The following is an 18,831-nucleotide window of genomic DNA, read 5'->3' as shown; positions in this document are numbered from 1 at the left end:
AGATACAGTTATTTACAGTTTGTAAATTACGTTAATTAAATTACAGAGGTAATCTTTTAAGGAGATACACAATCAATCTGCACCATCAAGCATGATTTTTCTCCAATAGCAGTCTTGTTGTGTCGTCCCAGTGTAAACAAGCCAATAAGAGATGTATTATATTATGAACATGATGATGTTGGTGAAGATATGCCATAATAACATCGATGATATGATGCAATATGATGAGCGACTAATCAAGGTTTGTTCAGAGAGTATATGTATGTATTGTTGCTTAGAGTTTGTTAATGTGAGCTCTGCTGTAAATATCTGTATTACTATTATTGTACAGATAAATGTAATAAATTATATTCTACTCATGTTGTTGCTGGTCTATTTCAAGTTTGCTGTACTGCAGGGTTGGGGTCAATTCTAATTAAAGTCAGTCAATTCTGGAAGTAAATATCTTTTCCAATTGAATAATACTGTAGAAAAAAGTGCTATTTTCAATGACTGCTTAATCAGCTGAGAAGGAGAAGCTATTTCAAAAGGCTTCTCGTTTTGGGATTTGAAATTCAAATCACTTCCTGAATTGACTGACTTCAATTCAAATTGACCCCAATCCTGATGTACTGTACTGGTCAAACAATAGACAGAAATTGATTAACTGACTAATTTGTTTTCAAAACTGTTTAAATACATTTGCTCTCTACATTGATCTTTGGCTCTTCTCTCTCCGCTTCTTTAACCCCTCTGGTGGTGAAGCAGTGTGGCTGCTCCCCACACTTGTCTGCCAACACCTAACACCTAACTGCAGTAATGTGAGAGGCCAAACAAATGCTGCTGATGTGAAACCGAACACACACACACATACAGGGTAAGTCATGGTTAGGTCACAATGACTGTGCGCTTGTGCATGCCCCCCATTGATAACTGTTCCTTCGATAAACATACACAAACTGTCTCACACACACCATTCTGTGTTTTTGTCATACTGTATGCAAACCAACCTAGTAGTATATTTAAAATGAGAAGCCCTTCAAATACGAATGGATTTATTTTATATTTACAACATAAGTATGTTTGTTTTCATTCAGTATACTGTGTATGTGTCTGTGCACCTGTGTAACTGAGTACCTGTGAGTGTGAATGACTTGGAGGTACAGTATTCATTACCCTCTGTTGTTAAACTCTGACCCTGGCTCACAATATTCCACATGCATATTTCATGATCTCCGATGACAAGAGCACACATATCTGTTACAGCCCAACTTTGTCCTGTCCTGCTCACACCTACCTACCCCTCTTCAGAGGAGGAGAGAAAGAATAAGGAGAGGTAAAATAGTTGAACTCATGAGAGGAGAAAGAGAGGGTTGATGGGGGAGGGAGGGGGGGATAATGAAAAGATTAGGAAAGGAACTAGGTTGGGTACGGAAGGAGGAGTGCAGGTAGAAGAAGAGTTAAAAGAGGAGTCGTCTGGTGAAAATAAACTGAAAAAGACCAAGGCTTGGATTGAAGATGCATTCGACAGAATTGTTGCCACTTTCGCAAGGATGTTTTTATTGTGACTTTGGAATTCCAACTTTGAGTGAAGGAATAATAGATTCAGTTGAATAATCCCTGATGAAGTACACACACAGCTCTCTATGGCTTACATTCAGGTAAGATCAATTTAGTATCTATCTACACTTGTTTTCTTAACAAAATGTCCTTGCCTAATCTACAATGGGTGGTATTCGATTGATTTCCCAGCAAGCTTCTCATTTTTATTCAAATTCCTTATAGCTCTATTTTAGCAATTATGACTTTTATTATTTTTTCTCTAACTCTCATTCATGCACACAATTCTGTCGATTCAGAATCGACAGCACAAAACTTGTGGAGGACTTAATGTGTATACAGATATGTTAATAAATCCTGTGTGTGCTTGTTTGTTAGAACAGAGATTGTATGAAGATGTAAACATTCACACTTAAAACACATTGTACAGGTTCTTAAAAGCTTTTCTATATCTCTGCTAAAGGGCACCGTTGGTCCCTCGGGTACCAGTTCATCTGGGATAGGCCCAGAGCTCCGCTCTCTGGTCTGCTCTCCTGCCCAGCCTCAGACCCTCTCTGCTGGATCCCACCCAGGGCAGACTCCCCCTGGTCAGATCCATCCTCCACCACCTGTCACACGCCTCCAACCCCTACAGCATCGGTCTACTATCACTCCCCTCGCCCAAACACTCCTCACACCACCCCCTCAGAACCTCCTATACCCAGACCTCACAAGTATAGATATGAATGCCTCCATTTTCCTTCCACGTACACAACGTCCACGCAATGAACCCCTCACCCCATCCCTCAGAACCTGCCCCTCGGTTTCCCTCCAAGTTGCCACTGGGGGTGTACCAGTGGGGGTATTCCAGTTATCATCCTCTACACTCTTTGCACTCATGGGAATTCCTACTTACCACTTGGGAATGGGCATACCACCACCACCACCCATTGCCCATCAAACAGACTCAACCCCAACACCTCTACCCTCTGAGGTGAATCTAAAGGCCCAACAGCCCCGAACAGAAGCACGATTTGATCCCCTTACGTCCTCCTCTGAGGTACCCATGGAGGCCCAACCCCCAAAGGCAGTCCCCTCACCCCCCCAACCCCCTGACATGGCCTGCTCAGAGGGCTCAAATTCAGAGACCTCCTCGCCCCTCCCTCCCTGTGATGGCCCTTTGGAGGTTCCACAGAGGAAGACATCTGAAGTGGATGAAGGATCTGTTGGGTTAACACTCCCCAAAGACTGCCCTGATGAAGAGCCAGGTAGGCTACTGTGCAATATTGGAGAGAGAGACTTGAATACAGGGGTGTATTCATTACGGAAACTGTTTACTGTTTAAGATCCAAATGGAAGCAAACAGAGCAAAACAAGAGTTTCTATTGGACAAATTCAGGCAGGTCCCTCCCCGTTTTGTTCCGTTTGCTTCCATTTAATCAACATTTTGCAAAGTTTTGCAACAGAATTGGAGTAATGAATATGCCCCAAGTCTTACTGGGCTTTTGGTTGATTAGATTGTGTTCATGTCAAGTTGTGATTTATCTATGCTTTGCTTCCATAGGCACTACCATTCCTGTAGTTTTGCACTCAGTGACACTAATGCTAGCTGTAGCAGCGGCTCTAGTTAAGAAAACAACCCAAATGGAGGGCTGCTGACTGTGCTGGCACTTAAACAACTTTCACTGTAACTAGAATAATATATTTTTTATGTAGGTGAACGTACCCTTTAAGTGTTTTTTTTAGTTTTATTTAACCTTTATTTAACCAGGTAGGCCAGTTGAGAACAAGTTCTCATTTACAACTGCGACCTGGCCAAGATAAAGCAAAGCAGTGCGATAAAAACAACAACACAGAGTTACATATGGGGTAAAACAAAACATAAAGTCAGAAAATACAACAGAAAAATATATATACAGTGTGTGCAAATGTAGCAAGTTATGGAGGTAAGGCAATAAATAGGCTATAGTGCAAAATAATTACAATTAGTATTAACACTGGAATGATCGATGTGCAAGAGATGATGTGCAAATAGACATACTGGGGTGCAAAATAAATAACAATATGGGGATGAGGTAGTTGGGTGGGCTAATTTCAGATGGGCTGTGTACAGGTGCAGTGATCGGTAAGGTGCTCTGACAACTGATGCTTAAAGTTAGTGAGGGAGATAAGTGTCTCCAGCTTCAGAGATTTTTGCAATTTGTTCCAGTCATTGGCAGCAGAGAACTGGAAGGAATGGCGGCCAAAGGAGGTGTTGGCTTTGGGGATGACCAGTGAGATATACCTGCTGGAGCGCATACTACGGGTGGGTGTTGCTATGGTGACCAATGAGCTAAGATAAGGCAGGGATTTGCCTAGCAGTGATTTATAGATGGCCTGGAGCCAGTGGGATTGGCGACGAATATGTAGTGAGGACCAGCCAACAAGAGCGTACAGGTCACAGTGGTGGGTAGTATAAGGGGCTTTGGAGACAAAACGGATGGCACTGTGATAGACTACATCCAGTTTAGAACAGAACAGATATAGCCCCTGGTTCTCCTCAGACTTGACTGCCCTTGACCAGCACAAAAACATCCTGTGGCGTACTGCATTAGCATCAAATAGCCCCCGCGATATGAAACTTATCAGGGAAGTTAGGAACCAATATACACAAGCAGTCAGGAAAGCAATGGCTAACTTTTACAAACAGAAATGTGCATCCTGTAGCACTAACTCCAAAAAGTTTTAGGACACTGTAAAGTCCATGGAAAATAAGAGCACCTCCTCCCAACTGCCCACTGCACAGGCTAGGAAACACTGTCACCACCGATAAATCTACAATAATCGAGAATTTCAACAAGCATTTTGCTACGGCTGGCCATGCGTTCCACCTGGCTACCACTACCCCGGCCACCAGCTCTGCACCCTCCGCTGCTACTTGCCCATGCCCCCCCGCTTCTCCTTCACACAAATTCAGACAGCTGATGTTCTGAAAGAGCTGCAAAATCTGGACCCCTACAAATCAGCTGGGCTAGACAATCTGGACCCTTTCTTTCTAAAACTAGCCGCCGAAATTGTCGCAACCCCTATTACTAGCCTGTTCAACCTCTCTTTCGTAACGTCTGAGATCCCCAGAGATTGGAAAGCTGCCGCGGTCATCCCCCTCTTCAAAGGGTGTGACACTCTAGATCCAAACTGTTACAGACCTATATCCATCCTGCCCTGCCTTTTGAAAGTTTTTGAAAGCCAAGTTAACAAACAGATCACCGACCATTTCGAATCCCACCGTACCTTCTCCGCTATGCAATCCGGCTTCCGAGCTGGTCATGGGTGCACTTCAGCCACGCTCAAGGTCCTAAACGATATTATAACCGCGATCGATAATAGACAGTACTGTGCAGCCGTCTTCATCGACCTGGCCAAGGCTTTCGACTCTGTCAACCACCGCATTCTTATTGGCAGACTAAATAGCCTTGGTTTCTCAAATGACTGCTTCGCCTGGTTCACCAACTACTCAGATAGAGTTCAATGTGTCAAATCGGAGGGCCTGTTGTCTGGACCTATGGCAGTCTCTATGAGGGTACCACAGGGTTCAATTCTTGGGCCGACTCTTTTCTCCGTGTATATCAATGATGTCGCTCTTGCTGCTGGTGACTCTCAGATCCACCTCTATGCAGACGACACCATTTTGTATACATCTGGCCCTTCATTGGACACTGTGTTAACAAACCTCCAAACGAGCTTCAATGCCATACAACACTCCTTCAGTAGCCTCCAACTGCTCTTAAACACTAGTAAAACTAAACCCAGCTGATTTGTAGGGTCCATATTTTGCAACTCTTTCAGAACATCAGCTGTCTGAATTTGTGTGAAGGAGAAGCGGGGGGGTGCAGCGGAGGGTGCAGAGCTGGTGGCCGGGGTAGTGGTAGCCAGGTGGAAAGCTTGGCCAGCCGTAGCAAAATGCTCAAGTGTCTGTACTTGAGCACCACAGTCCTCCTGGCTGTACCATTAACCTTTCCGTGGTTGTATAATACACATTCTTGATTGCATAAATGTTCAAACCTATTCCTGGGCAGACATGTCAACCACACAGGGACAGATATTATACGTCTCGAAACTTGATAATGTACTTTTCTATGAAGGTTATACACGTACTTGTTAAAAGCACTTGAATGTTCAAGGTATCTGTAGAACGCAGCAGTTTATTCAAAACAATGGATATTTTATTCTGTTCCCCTCTTACTGTAGATCTTGAGCCCCCGCGGTGCACGTGCCCCTCACGTCTCACACTGCTGACGACCTTCATCGCCGTCTTCATCATTCTTTTCATCTGCTTCGCCATTTTAGGTAACCTCACTGACAGTAGCGTGCTTAGCATTGTAGACCCGGGCTGTGTCTGAAAATGTTCCTTTTTCACTCAACTCCTTTCAAAGCTCATTGGGGGAGGGGGTCCCTTGCATCCTCTCCTCCAATACGCTTTGAGGAAGCAAAGACAGAGGAAGCAAGGACTTTATGGCTAGTAACATTTTCAGACACAGCCCTGGTTACGTCATATCTTATTACATTTACAGTCATTTGGCAGACACTCTTATCCAGAGTGACTTACAGGTGCAATTAAGGTTACATTGACAGATTTTACAGGCACAATGAGGGCACATCAACATATTTTTCACCTAGTCAGCTCAGAGATTCAAACCAGTAACCTTTCAGTTACTGGTCCAGCGCTCTAAAACGCTAGACTACCTGCTGCCCAAGAAAAGAAAAGACAAGATGCATTTGACAGTAAAAAAAGAATGCAAGAGTTCAACAAACACCCATTTTACCTCCTCGCTCACTCTCCTTTGATTCTTGTTTGTCTCCTCCTCAGTCAAGTTCCTGTGTTTCCCGTCCAACCTGGCAGATATTGTGCAGCCATGTGGCATTAAAGGAAACTGCAGTGTCCCAATGCTAGTTCTGCTGCCCAAGCAACCCATCAACCAGACAGGAAACGTCAGTGTAGGTAATGCCATCCGATCCACTGATAGATCAGAATTGTATAGGTCTTCTTGGTACATTCAAATGCACAAGCAATCTTTAGACAACTGGCCAAATGACTGGCTACCACACAATGACAAGTAACTGATCCCACAAGTCAATATTGTACAAACTGAACAATGTCTTGCATAACCGAATAACGTGTTCAGGTTATGACTGTGTTGACAGTGCATTTGTTGAAGCACCCCTCCCCCATCCCACTCTCCCTCAGGTTGCCCAGGTCCAGTTGGTACTGGTCGGAACGCTTGGAGGATTGTCGGGGGGATGTTGGCAGAGGACAAGTGGGGCTGGCAGAGCAGTTTACACTGGAGAGGGAAACATGTGTGCGGGGGAGCCATCATCACCCCACGATGGATCATTACTGCAGCCCACTGCTTCATCCAGTAAGGGGCGGAGGGAGAGAGGGGGGAGGAGGGGCAGGGAGAGCGAGAGAATAAATGCTTTATTTTTTATTACGGTATCCATATTCGGACAGCCTCAACAACTCCTTGTGACTCTGAGACTGTCCTAATATGGAAACTGTAGTTATTACATTAGATAATATGTGCCTTCCATTTCCCTTCATTCTCCATACCCCAGGTACAACATGTTGCAGGAGTCAGAGTGGCAGGTGGTTGTGGGCACGCTCAGTTTGACGGACACATCAGCGGGCCAACGCTACAGAGCACTACAGATCCTCTATCACCCCAGCTTCTCCATAAACAACAATGACTATGACCTGGGGCTATTGCGCACTGTGGCTGAAATAGACATGGGAGGTGAGAGGAAGGAATGATGTTCAGGGGAGGTTATATGGCTATATGTATGGTTGCTCCTATTCTGATTTCATCTGTTCCTGTTTCGCATTTGTCATGTTCATGGTTTCTCTCAGGCATGAAATCTAACTGACAACTTAACACTATATCAACACAAAAAGTATCTCATTTGGTAGAGCATGGTGTTTGCAACACCAGGATGGCAGGTTCGATTTTTTATATTAAAAGTAGAATGTGAAAATACTACCTCACAGGACCGCTTTTGATTTAACCATTGATTCATTGGGTACATCTGAGCTTATCGTCAGTCAGTATAGTCAATGCGCTGCACGAAACAGAAGAAAACGGTCAGAAGCTGAGTGGAATGGGAAGGTACTATTTGAACTTGTCTAATAAGAAACTCTTGTTTTTATTTTTCATTGCAGGTGATGTCCTAATAAGCATGACCCCGGTGTTGTGTTATGTGTTGTTTTAGGTAGGGTTCGACCAGTGTGTATGCCGAGTCCTAGAGAGTCCTTCCTTCCTGGTGCCCCCTGTTGGGTCACTGGCTGGGGCGACACTAAAGAGGGGGGTGGTGAGTCACGTTCACAAATATTCCCACACCACTTTCTTATGATTTTCTCTTCAACTGATTGGATGATCACTCTAATTTATTCCGCCTTACTTGTCTTTATCCTCTCAATTTTTCCCACTTTTCCCATAATCACATCAAACTGCCTGACATTGGTCGCAGAATGAAGACAAAGTTCCCTTCCATCCCATAATCTCATTCAATAACCTGACAATTGTCTCTTCATTCTCTTCACATTATAACACTCCTTCTATTTGTATAATATTTCCTTCATCTCTCTCTATACCACTCCTATCTTCATCTCCTATTTACCCCTCCTTTCTCTACTCTGCCTCTGTCTGTCGGTCTGTCTCTCTCTTTCGCCGTCTTTCTCTCTCTCAGGCTCTGTATCGTCTGAGCTGCGACAGGCTCAAGTCCAGGTGATAGCCCAGTCCACGTGTTCCCGCCCAAATGTCTACGGCTCCTACCTCACTCCCAGGATGCTTTGCGCTGGCACCATGGAGGGAGGGGTGGACTCATGCCAGGTACACACACACACGCACACCAAGAACTGAAAAACAAAATACTCAAAATACTGAGGAATCTGTTTATTCCAACGGGAAAGAAAGGACTCTCTGTTACTCCAGATGTTAACGGCTATATTTACCTGGCCTATGCTCTCCACATATCAAAATGGTTCCCTGTCGAGTAAGTAGGTCTACTTAGCTTGCACCAAATAGGCCTATACTGTATATGGAATTACACTGACAAAACTAACATCAACAGTGCATGCAGTGCACCAATATGCATAGACAAAATATCATATTGATTGATTGATTCATGCATGTACACTGAGTGTACAACACATTAGGAACACCTGCTCTTTCCATGACATAGACTGACCAGGTGAATCCAGATGAAAGCTATGATCACGTATTGATGTCACTTGTTAAATCCACTTCAATCAGTGTATATGAAGGGGAGGAGACAGGTTAAAGAAGGATTTTTAAGCCTTGAGACAATTGAGACGTTGATTGTGTATGTGTGACATTCAGAGGGTGAATGGGCAAGACACACGATTGAAGTGCCTTTGAACAGGGTATGGTAGTAGGTGCCAGGCACACCGGTTTGAGTGTGAAGAACTGCACCGCTGCTGGGTTTTTCCACACTCAACAGTTTCCCCTGTGTATCAAGAATGGTCCACCACCCAAAGGACATCCAGCCAACTTGACACAACTGTGGGAAGCATTGGAGTCAACATGGGCCAGCATCCCTGTGGAACGATTTCGACACCTTGTAGAGTCCATGCCCCGACGAATTGAGGCTGTTCTGAGGGCAAAAGCAGGGGGTGAATGCATGCATGCATTAATTCATATGTGGTCTTCTCTGGTTTTAAGGGAGACAGTGGAGGCCCCCTGGTGTGTGAGACAGGGGAGGGGGACTGGAGGCTGGCTGGGATAGTGAGCTGGGGAGATGGCTGTGGTCGGCCCAACAAACCAGGAGTCTACACCAGGGTCACCCAGCTGCTCCCCTGGATCTACAAATACGTAGAGGTACATAGCTACAGAACTGGGTCAGTGTTTCTCTGAATGTGCAAATGCACCACTCCATGTCATGATTTTGACTCTTTTACAGATGGACACATTTGAAGAATCTGGAACCCCAACAACAATGAATTATACCTCTGACAGCTAGATTTTATTAGCAGCAATATGACCACTTACATTTCTGCAAAATATTAAAGTATTATGCATTTTTGCTTGGCATTCAATTTTTGTATGCAATTTTCCTTTAATCTGACAATAATTTTATTGAAAGCACATTCTCATTCAAACAATTATAAATGGTTAATTACCCATACTAATGCATGGATTGTTGGATTCAACTGGGACTGGATTTGTTTCCTATCTGGAGTTGCTGACAATAGTCACGTAGGGCAAAAAGCAGTGCCAAGTAACTTGTTATATAAGCACACCTATGTGCATGGTCATGGTGACACACCTAACTCTGACCGTCTATGTCTATGTCTGTGTATGTGTGCGTGGATGTATTTAACTATACTTGTGGGGACCAGAAGTCCCCACAAGAATAGTAAATGAACAACAATTTGACCAACTGGGGACATTTTGTTGGTCCCCACAAGGGGTTTATGCTATTTCTAGGGGATTTAGGTTTAAGGTTAGAATTAGTGTTAGAATTAGGTTTAGGGTTAGGAGCTAGGGTTTGTTTTAGGGTTAGGAGCTAGGTTTAGGTTTAGGGTTAAGGTTAGGGAAAATAGGATTTTGAATGGGACTGAATTTAATGTCCCCACAAGGTTAGCTGCGCAAAACTGTGTCCATGTATCCGTGCGTGCGTTGAAGTGTTGACAGTTTGCACATGTCCACTGCTCTTGTGTTTAGTGCTTGGAGGTTCGCCAGGATTAGTCTCCCTTATCAGATTTTTGGAACTTCCTGGATACACTAGACTACATGCACAATATTAAATATAGCTACAACATTTGTGGCTACCATGCTAACGAGGTGTAGGCTATAGCTAAATATACTGCAACGGACTGCTACAACGGATTGAGACAACAAACTCGTCAAACTCGTCTGCTCAGTTTTGGGATTTCTACCCCTGCCCGTCACCCAGTAGGAAGTGATAGTGTCAGTTAAATAACTGGAGAAAAAAATGTGTTCAGTTGTAAACCGACTGAAACCTGCTCTGGCCTACACGCTGTGCCTCCAAACAACCCGGCACTCGCGTAAAGTTCCAGCCCACATCGGCCGGGGTGTACGCACCAGCAAGCAGCCTTTGGAATCGGTCATCATACGACCCTACTGCTCCAGGATGGAGTTGGGAAAAGGACCTTTCTTCAGGCAGGTGAGTTAGCCACTGCAATAATTGATACTTTTTTGTTGTTGCTTTGGGCCAAGGTGGGCTCCGGACTTATTGGAAGCACAGTGAAAATAGGAATAATCTTTTTTTCAGTGCATGTAAACAAGTATTTTGCAATTGGTCAACATGAGAATTCATTAAAATGAGTCTTTGTCCACAAAATTAGGGGGAACGTATTTTCCAGGCGTCCTTAGTTGTTTCATTGTTTTCAAACCAAATAGTTTGCGCAACAATGTAGCAAGCTAGCGGAGCTGTAGCAGAAGAGGGGGCGTGTTATAACCGCCACTCGCCCAGAGGGCAATGTTTACACATTTTCTGGCAAAAAATCACCTAGATTTGTGATAACTCAAATCTCAACAAACTATAATAAACTAAACTAGATAACTAGGTGAAACCAAGAAAAACATCGTGTAACTAGTTACATTTTAATAACACAATCACGCCATCTTCATGCTTGGGTGACACTTGATATTCTGGATTTCCCCAGATTGTCTATGCGATTAAAATGTGTGTCAAAAGGGAAATAAAAGTATTATCTGAGTTTTTCGGGGGCGAATGACACTGTCTACCGCTGTCTTGGCTAACTTAGCTAGCTACCGGTGTCTCCCCCGCCTGCAGTGTACCAGAGTCCTAGCTAACTACAGTAGCTAGTGCACAGTGTCTTTAACTCCTGCTTGCCGAACACCTGCCCTCGCCGTCGTTAGCAGAACTGCGGGAAAACAGTGCCCGACAGGCGGGGGCGAAGTACACGGTCTACCGTTGTCCTAGCTAGCTAGCACATCCTGCCTGTAGCTAGCTACCGTTCCATTGTTGCCCCCGCCTCTTCTTCTGTGGGGTTTATAGACGATTGGCATCCAACGTTATGGTGCATTACTGCCACCTACTGTACTGGAGCACCTCTGCCTCTCGCCTGTGTACGGGAGTCCTAGCTTAAAAATTGACCAATAGAAGTATAAAGAGAGGTAACTGCAGATGCAGGATTGTCTCGAAATGCGGGCCGCAATTGCACCCTTCTCAAAGTATGAAAATCCACCTTGACAGTGACACTTTATCACAATAAAAGACTACACACCCATATATTATCATCCATAACTAATATACAGGCAGGATGTGTGTTATGTAATAGCATACTGTACTTCCCCCTCACCTTTTATAACCTATGGTTACTAACTCACCTGTCCTTGCTTGTTCCAACCTATACAGCTGTTTGAGTCAGTGAGCAGCACCTACACCTATCTACTGGCTGATACAGAGAGCATGGAGGCGGTCCTCATTGATCCAGTACTGGAGACAGTGGACAGGGATCTGAAACTCATAGAGGAACTGGGTTTCAAACTGAAAGTGGCAGGTAACTTGGATGTCTCTAAAACATGGACACACACACAAGCATGCGCTCGCTAGCACGAGCATGTCCACCACACATAGACATGCACTGACTCACTCACCCACCCACTCACACACTAACTCACTCATCACTCACACTCACACACACACACACTAATCCTACATCCATTTTGGTGTACTTGTTTATTGTGTCCTTGTTTATTGTAAGATGACATACGACTCACACTGTGCCCTATTTATTTCCCCATTAGTGAACACTCACTGCCATGCAGACCACATCACAGGCACGGGACTGCTGAAGAACAGGCAGTTTGGGATGAAGAGTGCCATCTCCAAGCACAGTGGGGCCAGTGCAGACATCCTGCTATCAGAGGGAGACAAGATCAGCTTTGGCAAACATGTGAGGAATGCCCGTGTGGCTCGGTTGGTAGAGCATGGCGCTTGCAACACCAGGGTTGTGGGTTGGATTCCCACGGGTGACCAGTACAAAAATGTATGCACTCACTACTGTAATTCGCTCTGGATAAGAGCGTCTGCTAAATGACAAATGTAAAAATGTAAATGTCAAGACAGACCTACCTACAGCCATATAGCTATAGAGAATACAGTTTGGGCCGACCCCAATTCGTGGTCACCCAACATCCCTGGTCCGGGAGAGTCATAGGTTTACAGGGTTTTGTTTCAACTGAGTACGAGTGCTGGGCTGAAACAAAAGCCTACACATCATGTACTGTTGCTCTCCAGGACCAGGTTGTTGACCACTGCTCTAAATGCTGCTGCTGTATTCACCCTCTTCATCTCTCCTTTACACTCCCTTTCTCTCTTTACTTCCCCTCACTTGTTTTCTGTAATCCCTCTTCCTGCCCCTCTCGTCCCTCAGTATCTGATGGTGAGGGAGACTCCAGGACACACAGACGGCTGTGTGACGTTGGTGACCGGGGACCAGAGCATGGCTTTCACTGGGGACACACTGCTAATCAGGGGCTGTGGAAGGACAGACTTCCAGCAGGGTAACGTTAACCTTTTCCACACTACTAAGCTAAACCGAGCAGAGCCAAGCCAAATTGTACTCTAATGCACTGGCCTGGTTGGGCATCCACCAGGCTGAATCCATGCTGGACAGGACAATGTGAAAATAAAGTATCTAAGCCAACACAGTACTATAGTGTGACTCAGGCATATTCTCTCTGATTTTTGGCCTCTGTGGTGATATATCTAGCCATGGAGATATTATCAGGGTATATCACACACTTTCATCCCTATACACTATTGTTTCACAATTCTTTGGTCAGGACTGATTTTAAACAATGCATGAAAAGTTTGTGGATCATTGCCTCACCTACACTTGTTGCATTGTTTTTGTAGTTATGCTTAGTGGACAAAAGGTGGCAGTATTGTAGCCTGATCACAAACAGTCACTGTATCGTAGCCTGGGTTATGTTCAATAGGCCATGCGACATAAACGTTTTGGAACGGAAAAACGTTAATGAGTGTTTCTTATCGGACAAGTCCAGGTAGTCCCTCCTTGTTTCAGTCCGTTTGTTTGTGGTCCAATGGAAACAACCCTGATCTGTTTGTTTCTACACTAACCAGGCTGCTCTAGGAGGCTCTATGAATCAGTCCACCAGAAGATCTTCACATTACCTCCTCAGTGCCTCGTCTTCCCTGCACATGACTACAAAGGTTGCCAAGATATCCTCTTTATGCAATAATATCTTTGTATATCCCCTGACCCCTTTCCTTGCAAGCTTTCCTTTTTTAGACGTATGCTCTTCGGGATAGCCTCACCAACTATTTCGTACAAGCATACCCAGAAGGCTTGTATACTCTCACAATGCTATGACTATCCTTTCTATAGACTTTACGAAGTTAACTTGTCCAGTGTACTGTACCACCACTCTTCACCATTTGTCTACTTTCATTTTCAACTCGGGGTTCTCTTCTGAGTCATTCCTAAGCCAGATCAGACTGTGTGTTCTACAGTTGAGTGTAGTCGTTGAATCATCATTGTGTTGTATTGCTAACAGGTCTGTTAACCCTGTGCTGCAGGTCAGACAGCCTCCACAGTGGGTGAGGAGAGGAGGTTTAACCCCCGCCTGACCAAGAGCTTGGAGGAGTTTGTGGACATCATGACCAACCTGAACCTCCCCAAGCCTGCTAAGATAGGTATCTCAGACAGTCCACCCTCTGCAGCGATTCTATTACAATAGAAACTGTTGTTGTGTATGATATAATACTATTCTATTAAAATAGGGCCTATTATTATCTAGATGATAAGTAACTATTCTATTACAATAGAGTTATTATCAGTGGTCTTTCACCTCACTTAAACCTTATCACGGGAATGAGCATGACAAAGCTATCCGTGACGAGATTGCAATATGTTACACACACTGTACTCTTTCTAACTGTCCTTTGCGCATCGATTAGATTACTTGTTAGTGTAAGCTGTTCTTAACTCACTGATAGAATCAAGATGTTGATTTGTTATTTCTTTCTCTGCCAGATATTGCCGTGCCTGCAAACCTGGTGTGTGGACTCCATGAGGTTTGAATGTCAAATCGATTTTAGGGTTTCACTTTAAGCACTATTGGGAGGAAGAGGGAAATTATTTTCACCCAGCCACAACTTAATGTTTTAAATGCAATATTTTGTATCTAATAAGTAACCAAAACTAAAGCTTGTCAAAAATTAAGAACATACATTCCTCCATGTTTGCCTATGTAAAAAGCAGTGGTCATGATTTGGTGGGTGTACAGATACTGAAATTGTATAGTAAAATATGCATTAAGATACATGATCATAAAACATTGCCATGTACATTGTAACATTTATAATACAATCTCCTGGAAAAATGTGAACATTAATAAGATGACCTAGTTTTATATTAAATCAAGATTGTTCAAGTGTAAATGTCTGAATTAACTCTTTCTTTGACTACACCTGTATAAATTGCAGAGTTGCAGTGTAACTTATGGAAAGTGCTGTGATAGAAGGTTCCATTCATGGTTTAGTATTCATGAATGCTGGACTGACACAATTGAGCTCTTCCACATGGCCTTTCCAGCATCCCCTAGCCAAGGCAACACACACACACACACACATACTGTACACATACACAGTACTCTGACTTTTGTCAGCCAGGGCCTTTTTGCATACCAGGAAAACCTAACTTCTCTATTTGTATTTGAAATCACTGTGGGCCAAGTTTCCATTGCGAGAGTCCAAAACTCATCATGGCTGTGCCTTTGTGTGCTTGTTTCTCTGTCTTCTATCTACGGCTTTATTTATCCGGTATCATCCTGTTATTCTCTCACCCTCTTTATTTAGTACCATATTGTAATGTCCTGAAAACATCAACATAATCGGCTTAGCTTTAGGATTCCTCTTAGATGTGTAGCTAGCATAGTAGCCTACTACATTTGTTTTTGTCCCACAGCCCGTTGACTCTAGTCTCTACCTGGTAGACAGGTTTGGGGAGATGGGAGTGTCTGGCTCTGACTCAACCATGTCTCTTTCTCTCTGAAACTGCCTGATCATGTCACGTTCGTTAAATGACGGGTCGGACCAAGGCGCAGCGTGTTATGCATACATGTTGATTATAACGAATAAACACAACGACAAAACAACAAACTAAACGAACCGTGAAGTCCAAGGTAGACACAAACAACATACCTTACACGGAACAAGATCCCACAACCCACTAGTGCCAATAGGCGGCCTAAGTATGGTCCCCAATCAGAGACAACGAACGACAGCTGCCTCTGATTGGGAACCACACTGGCCAACATAGAACCATACATACTAGATCATAGCACATACACAACAAAGAATATACACACCCTGACTCAACATATAAGAGTCCCCTGAGTCAGGGCGTGAGAGATCATTTCATAATAATGGTGTACTGTGAGCTCCTACTTCTCAGATACATCTCAAAGGTACTGTACCCTTCCTTCTGTATCTAAATATTTGAGTATAGTTACAGTGGGGAGAACAAGTATTTGATACACTGCCGATTTTGCAGGTTTTCCTACTTACAAAGCATGTAGAGGTCTGTAATTTTTTATCATAGGTACATTTACATTTACATTTTAGTCATTTAGCAGACGCTCTTATCCAGAGCGACTTACAGTTAGTGCATACAATTTTTCATACTGGCCCCCCGTGGGAATCGAACCCACAACCCTGGCGTTGCAAATGCCATGCTCTACCAACTGAGCTACATCCCTGCCGGCCATTCCCTCCCATACCCTGGACGACGCTGGGCCAATTGTGCGCCGCCCCATGGGTCTCCCGGTCGCGGCCGGCTACGACAGAGCCTGGATTCGAACCAGGATCTCTAGTGGCACAGCTAGCACTGCGATGCAGTGCCTTAGACCACTTCAACTGTGAGAGACGGAATCTAAAACAAAAATCCAGAAAATCACATTGTATGATTTTTAAGTAATTAATTTGCATTTTATTGCATGACATAAGTATTTGATACATCAGAAAAGCAGAACTTAATATTTGGTACAGAAACCTTTGTTTGCAATTACAGAGATCATACGTTTCCTGTAGGTCTTGACCAGGTTTGCACACACTGCAGCAGGGATTTTGGCCCACTCCTCCATACAGACCTTCTCCAGATCCTTCAGGTTTCGGGGGCTGTCGCTGGGCAATACGGACTTTCAGCTCCCTCCAAAGATTTTCTATTGGGTTCAGGTCTGAGACTGGCTAGGCCACTCCAGGACCTTGAGATGCTTCTTACGGAGCCACTCCTTAGTTGCCCTGGCTGTGTGTTTCGGGTCGTTGTCATGTTGGAAGACCCAGCCACGACCCATCTTCAATGCTCTTACTGAGGGAAGGAGGTTGTTGGCCAAGATCTCGCGATACATGGCCCCATCCATCCTCCCCTCAATACGGTGCAGTCGTCCTGTCCCCTTTGTAGAAAAGCATCCCCAAAGAATGATGTTTCCACCTCCATGCTTCACTGTTGGGATGGTGTTCTTGGGGTTGTACTCATCCTTCTTCTTCCTCCAAACACAGCGAGTGGAGTTTAGACCAAAAAGCTCTATTTTTGTCTCATCAGACCACATGACCTTCTACCATTCCTCCTCTGGATCATCCAGATGGTCATTGGCAAACTTCAGACGGGCCTGGACATGCGCTGGCTTGAGCAGGGGGACTTTGCGTGCGCTGCAGGATTTTAATCCATGACGGCGTAGTGTGTTACTAATGGTTTTCTTTGAGACAGTGGTCCCAGCTCTCTTCAGGTCATTGACCAGGTCCTGCCGTGTAGTTCTGGGCTGATCCCTCACCTTCCTCATGATCACTGATGCCCCACGAGGTGAGATCTTGCATGGAGCCCCAGACCGAGGGTGATTGACCGTCATCTTGAACTTCTTCCATTTTCTAATAATTGCGCCAACAGTTGTTGCCTTCTCACCAAGCTGCTTGCCTATTGTCCTGTAGCCCATCCCAGCCTTGTGCAGGTCTACAATTTTATCCCTGATGTCCTTACACAGCTCTCTGGTCTTGGCCATTGTGGAGAGGTTGGAGTCTGTTTGATTGAGTGTGTGGATAGGTGTCTTTTATACAGGTAATGAGTTCAAACAGGTGCAGTTAATACAGGTAATGAGTGGAGAACAGGAGGGCTTCTTAAAGAAAAACTAACAGGTCTGTGAGAGCCGGAATTCTTACTGGTTGGTAGGTGATCAAATACTTACAGTGGGGACAAAAAGTATTTAGTCAGCCACCAATTGTGCAAGTTCTCCCACTTAAAAAGATGAGAGAGGCCTGTAATTTTCATCATAGGTACACGTCAACTATGACAGACAAATTGAGGAAAAAAAATCCAGAAAATCACATTGTAGGATTTTTAATTGTAGACCTGCACCAGGCTGGGAAGACTGAATCTGAAATAGGTAAGCAGCTTGGTTTGAAGATATCAACTGTGGGAGCAATTATTAGGAAATGAAAGACATACAAGACCACTGATAATTTCCCTCGATCTGGGGCTCCACGCAAGATCTCACCCCGTGGGGTCAAAATGATCACAAGAACGGTGAGCAAAAATCCCAGAACCACACGCGGGGACCTAGTGAATGACCTGCAGAGAGCGGGGACCAAAGTAACAAAGCCTACCATCAGTAACACACTACGCCGCCAGGGACTCAAATCCTGCAGTGCCAGATGTGTCCCCCTGCTTAAGCCAGTACATGTCCAGGCCCGTCTGAAGTTTGCTAGAGTGCATCCAGAAGAGGATTGGGAGAATGTCATATGGTCAGATGAAACCAAAATAGAACTTTTTGGTAAAAACTCAACTCGTCGTGTTTGGAGGACAAAGAATGCTGAGTTGCATCCAAAGAACACCATACCTACTGTGAAGCATGGGGGTGGAAACATCATGCTTTGGGGCTGTTTTTCTGCAAAGGGACCAGGACGACTGATCCGTGTAAAGGAAAGAATGAATGGGGCCATGTATCGTGAGATTTTGAGTGAAAACCTCCTTCCATCAGCAAGGGCATTGAAGATGAAACGTGGCTGGGTCTTTCAGCATGACAATGATCCCAAACACACCGCCCGGGCAACGAAGGAGTGGCTTCGTAAGAAGCATTTCAAGGTCCTGGAGTGGCCTAGCCAGTCTCCAGATCTCAACCCCATAGAAAATCTTTGGAGGGAGTTGAAAGTCTGTGTTGCCCAGTGACAGCCCCAAAACATCACTGCTCTAGAGGAGATCTGCATGGAGGAATGGGCCAAAATACCAGCAACAGTGTGTGAAAACCTTGT

At 44.5% G+C, this 18,831-nt stretch overlaps 1 protein-coding gene across 1 annotated transcript; it reads left to right on the top strand.

Annotated features, from left to right (window-relative positions):
* The first annotated feature begins 10,114 nt into the window (after window positions 1–10,114).
* LOC121566207 (persulfide dioxygenase ETHE1, mitochondrial) lies at window positions 10,115–14,970 on the top strand. The gene is made up of 7 exons (XM_041876366.2): window positions 10,115–10,698; window positions 11,917–12,061; window positions 12,309–12,457; window positions 12,938–13,067; window positions 13,651–13,740; window positions 14,107–14,223; window positions 14,564–14,970. Exons 1-7 carry the CDS (start codon window positions 10,507–10,509, stop codon window positions 14,608–14,610), a joined length of 870 nt encoding a protein of 289 aa, XP_041732300.1. The 5' UTR covers window positions 10,115–10,506; the 3' UTR covers window positions 14,611–14,970.
* The last annotated feature ends 3,861 nt before the right edge of the window (window positions 14,971–18,831 follow it).

Source organism: Coregonus clupeaformis, unplaced genomic scaffold (assembly GCF_020615455.1).
Source record: "Coregonus clupeaformis isolate EN_2021a unplaced genomic scaffold, ASM2061545v1 scaf0493, whole genome shotgun sequence".
NCBI classification, from domain to species: Eukaryota; Metazoa; Chordata; class Actinopteri; order Salmoniformes; family Salmonidae; genus Coregonus; species Coregonus clupeaformis.
Note: the sequence above shows the minus strand (reverse complement) of the source record. Positions and strands in the feature narration are given on the sequence as shown.